The 4,702-nt window shown below is 50.1% G+C and overlaps 1 protein-coding gene across 1 annotated transcript; it reads left to right on the plus strand.

Moving 5' to 3' along the window:
• The first annotated feature begins 512 nt into the window (after nucleotides 1-512).
• Nucleotides 513-4,224, plus strand: LOC106897982 (vacuolar-sorting protein SNF8). The gene is made up of 7 exons (XM_014959012.1): nucleotides 513-574; nucleotides 1,100-1,238; nucleotides 1,563-1,667; nucleotides 2,386-2,458; nucleotides 3,070-3,211; nucleotides 3,366-3,440; nucleotides 3,677-4,224. The coding sequence occupies exons 2-7, from the start codon at nucleotides 1,100-1,102 to the stop codon at nucleotides 3,812-3,814; spliced, it is 672 nt and encodes a 223-aa protein (XP_014814498.1). The 5' UTR covers nucleotides 513-574; the 3' UTR covers nucleotides 3,815-4,224.
• The last annotated feature ends 478 nt before the right edge of the window (nucleotides 4,225-4,702 follow it).

Below are 4,702 nucleotides of genomic sequence, written 5' to 3' on the forward strand. Positions count from 1 at the left end.
TATGAGGGGGTACCAGGCCCATGGGGTGTGCCAGGCCCATGGGAAGGCGGGGGGGGGTGGTTCAGACCCATATGAAGGGGGTTGCCAGGCCGCGGGGGTGTTGCCAGGCCCATGTCAGAGGGAAATCAGGACCCACCGGGCCCGTGGGGGGAGGTATCAGCCCCCTGTGAGGAGTGCCAGGACTCAGTGCCCCCGGGGGAGATTGCCAGGCCCCACGGGGGTTCCCACCTCACCCGTCTCCGGTAGGGAGCTGCCAGGGTCCACCAGTCCTGTGCCAGGGGGGTCAGACCCTTCAGCCCTGTGTCCGGGGTGCCAGGTGTGGGGCCATCCCCATCCTCACACCAGCCCTGCTCCAAGCCCAGGGTGCCTGGAGCTCCCTGGCAGCCTCCCTGCTTGCCCAGGGCACCAGGCTGTGGGTCCTCATGGTTCATCCATCTTCAAGGAGCATTTCCCCCATCCAGTTTTGGGTTCTGGTCCATCCATCCTGCAGCGCTGTCTCCATCATCCCGTTTTCCTCCTGCAGGCGAAGTACAAGGAGCGAGGGACGGTCCTGGCCGAAGACCAGCTGGCTCAGGTGGGAGCAGCCCCCCTGGCAGAGGGAATAACCTTGGTTTGTGAGCCCAGCTGCAAACCTGGGCTTCATTTCCCCCTCTGCTTCAGTGTCTGGAGCATTACCCTTGAGCAGTGTGGATAATGACAGCACCCTTTAGGCTGCCTTTCCATCAGAGAGCTGTGATGTTTGCTACAGGTCTCTTCTCAGGACCTCAGCAAAGTCATTTTTCTGTAGAACTGTTTCTGCCCCGCGTACATCACCACTGCCCCCCCTTCTGAGGGTTGGAACAGCCCTTTGCCTTGTCTTATCCCCACTGTTTTAGTCTGTGTTCAGTGTTAAAAGTGTACATGTGGAGAATTCTGATTCAATTGAGTGATTTCATCTTGTTTCCTTCCTTTAAAACCACTGGGGCCATGGGCACTGGGTGGGCAGCACGTCAGTGTTTCCTGACTCTGCTCCCTCAGTGCCTGTGGGGGGCTGGTTAACAGAAAAACTGCATTAAATAAGCACTGAGACAGAAACGCTCCTCTGCAATTCTCTTTTCAGATGTCAAAGCAGCTGGACATGTTTAAGACCAACTTAGAAGAGTTTGCCAGCAAACACAAGCAAGAGATCCGTAAAAACCCCGAGTTCCGGGTCCAGTTCCAGGACATGTGTGCCACCATCGGGGTGGATCCTCTGGCATGTGAGGAACAGGCACCAGGGGTTAATGACCAAGGATTCCTCTCGCTGTTCTCATAACAGCTCCTAGTGAAGCTGCTGGAAGTTGTCCTTGAGGAAAGCTGATGGTGTTTTGATTTGTAGGGTTTGTGAATTGGCGTAATGTACCGTTGGGTCCTATTTATTTAAAAGGGTGGGGGAAAACAGGTGGAAAGAACCAAAATGGAGACTTTTCATTGACAGATCTGAGTCCTTGCAGTGAGGTTTGTGAGCAGCCTGATTGGCATCAGTAATTGTTAAGGGTGCTTTTGCCCATGGTCTAATCACTTTCCCCTTTCTCACTTCACAGCCGGTAAAGGATTCTGGTCAGAGATGCTGGGAGTTGGAGACTTTTACTATGAGCTGGGTGTGCAGATCATCGAAGTTTGCCTGGCTCTGAAACACAGGAATGGAGGTGAGGATCCCACCGTGTCGGGAACAGAGCAGGAGGACACCTTTTCCCTGTGGAACAGGAGTGGCATCACTCAGTGTAACGTTCTTTAGTAGATTTCACAAAATATCTGAGATGGCAGTTTTGTCTTCGTTGCCCCCAAAAAGCCTTGTTTGGTTTCTACAATGGTACAGCTGCCCCCCGCTGGCAGTCACCCAGCTTTATTGATTTCTACAGAAATCAACCAACTCTGCCCCGTTTGGGTAAGAAAACCATAATTCGCAGTTTTATGGGGAAGGAGCAGGAATCAGTGACGATCTTGAAGGAGCACGAAACTGCTCAGTTCCTGCTTTGAGCCCAGCAGTAGGATTGTCTCTGAAGGATCACAGCGATATCCAGAAGAGTTGGAATACCAGTGCTAAGTGCCTAATGAACAGACAGTTGATGTTCTTCACTCCAAAAGGGCAATCTGAGACCAGGAATGGGCTACAGCAAAGCCAGCTGAAACTCGAGTCCCGTACATTTGTGGGAGAAGGCAACAGCTGACTGTTGTGGGCCCAGAAGTAACTGGATGCTTATCTCACCCAGGGCGTGATGCTGGGAACAATGAACAGCCGCTGTGGAAGGGCCAGGGGGAGGGAGCCCGTGGCAGAGGCACAAAGGGCCCTTGAGGGCTCTGGCTGGAGGAATCCTGTTGCCCTGTTGCTGTAACGCTTTCCCGTCCCCTTCTGTTGACTCCTAGGTCTGATAACGCTGGAAGAACTTCATCAGCAAGTGCTGAAGGGAAGGGGGAAGTTTGCCCAGGATGTCAGCCAGTGAGTGTCGGCGCGTTACAGGGAAGGGGAATCGAGTGGCATTCGGGGAAGAAAAGGGGGTGACTGGTCTCAGCAGCATTTGAAGGTGCTGCTGTTAATTGGCCCCCCAAATTGGAGTTGCGATCCACAATTAATGACTTCAGCATTTCAGGAAGCAGCTCTGTGCTTTCTCTGGGAGCCCTAAGGCATAAAGGACTGTTGCCTTGAGCAATTAGTCCCCTGCAAATCCAGTTCTACTGCCACATTCTGCTGAAGCTGCTGTGATCTCCTGAGCTGAAGGAAGGGGCTGATACTTGTCAGAAGCAGATTTTGGGGCACAACTCACCAAGATCACTAACTGGGGCTGAATCTTAGTTTAGCACTTGCAGCTCAGGTGCTCCAAGCATGTCCCTAATGCAAGTCCACTTCTGAAGGGGGCACAGATAGGCAAACTAATTTTAAATTGATTTATTAACATTTTTTCCAGCTGTGGGTTTCCTGAAACTGCAGCAAGCTCTAAAGAGCTATTATTGCTATTATTATACATCAGGTCTCCCTCATTAAGGGAGCACAGTGTGCAGTCTGAGAGAGGCTCTACCCTTAAAGCCTTGTGCTGACCTCTTCCTTCCCAGGGATGATCTCCTCCGCGCAATCAAGAAACTGAAGGTCTTGGGGAATGGCTTTGGGATTATCCCCGTTGGTGGGACGTATCTGATCCAGTCTGTACCAGCAGAACTGAACATGGATCACACCGTCGTCCTGCAGCTGGCAGAGGTACGGAGCCAGGGGAGGTTAAAATACAACCACCTTGAAAGAAGCTTATTGCTTCTGTGACAGAGAACTGTGACTAGACCAGGCCAGAGTAAAACTGTCCCCGCTCCCTGAGCTATGGATAATAAAGCACATGGGTTTTTTCCTCTCATTTCAGAAAAAGGGCTACGTAACAGTCAGCGAGATCAGATCCAGCCTGAAGTGGGAGACGGAACGTGCCAAGCAGGTGCTGGTACGTATGAAGGTCCCTGGTGCAGACTGGAGTCAAGTGACACCATTAAAACCTGCATCTTGTTAGGTCCTACATCAACGTGGCTGGGTATTTCTCTTAGTAAAATTCGAATTCTGATATCCTGAGTTCTTCACCCTCCCTTACCCTAGAGTGAATGTGGGGTCAGGCCTCTGCTGGGAACAGCTTCTCAGGAATTTAGTGACATCTCACTCACAGTTTCTGCTCTCTCTGCACAGGAACACTTGCTGAAGGAAGGAATGGCCTGGCTGGATACGCAGGCGGCAGGAGAACCTCAGTACTGGCTGCCTGCTCTCTTTACAGAGCTCTACTCTCAGGAAATCACTCCAGAGGAAGCCAAGGAGGCGATACCTTGACTGCTACGTGTTCTGTGCCTGTACATAATTCTTCTTGTGGGGTTATTTGCATATCACCTGAAACACAGCGACAGTGGACTTGAAATAAAACTTTTCTAAAAAGCGTCTAGCTTGAGAAGTTTAACAGGACTAATTCCTACTTGCTTACCTCTGAATTTTCTCTGTTGTGGGTGGAAATGCCACTTACTGTTACAGACAACTAATAATGACCGTGTCACGGCAAGAGGGAAATTATCTGAGCTGCTACTGCAACTGCCAATGTGACTCCAACTAAAGGATCTGGGAGCAGCAGTGACTCTGAGGAACGTTCTGTGACCAAGGCGTTGTTCCACTAAGGAGCACCACAGTCTAGATTCTGCCAAAACAAACTTTATTGCACAAAAAAAAAAAAAAAAGAAAAAAAAAGAAAATCTTATGTACAATAGTATATAAACAAGGTATCTTAGAGTGACTCTTGTGCATATATTTTCAACTCAATTAGGTCTAAAAATCTGTTGCTAAAACATCTCTGTCTAGAGCAGTCATTTGAGGATTGTCACTTTGAAATGGAAACATTCAGAAATGGTAGGACAGACGACATTAGAGCTATAAAACTAATACTTCTCTTTTACAGCCACATGCGAGTTATGTGAATAGTGTCCACAATAAGGCATTTTCTCGTTTCCTTGTATGGGTGGATGGTAACGCCACATGCACCACAAACAGATTTCAGACCCAGCTCTGCCTGGGGAAGGCAGGGGAGTCACAGCTCTACCCACGACGCTACTGAATGGTGAAAAACAACGTGACATTTACAATGGGATTGAAGAGGTGGTAAAATATCAGGCAGCTGGGGACTCGTGGGGAGACCCCCCCACCTCCCCCAGAGCTGCTTCCGAGGTGAACACC

This window comes from Calidris pugnax, unplaced genomic scaffold, assembly GCF_001431845.1.
Source record: "Calidris pugnax isolate Ruff unplaced genomic scaffold, ASM143184v1 scaffold335, whole genome shotgun sequence".
In the NCBI taxonomy this organism is placed as follows: Eukaryota; Metazoa; Chordata; class Aves; order Charadriiformes; family Scolopacidae; genus Calidris; species Calidris pugnax.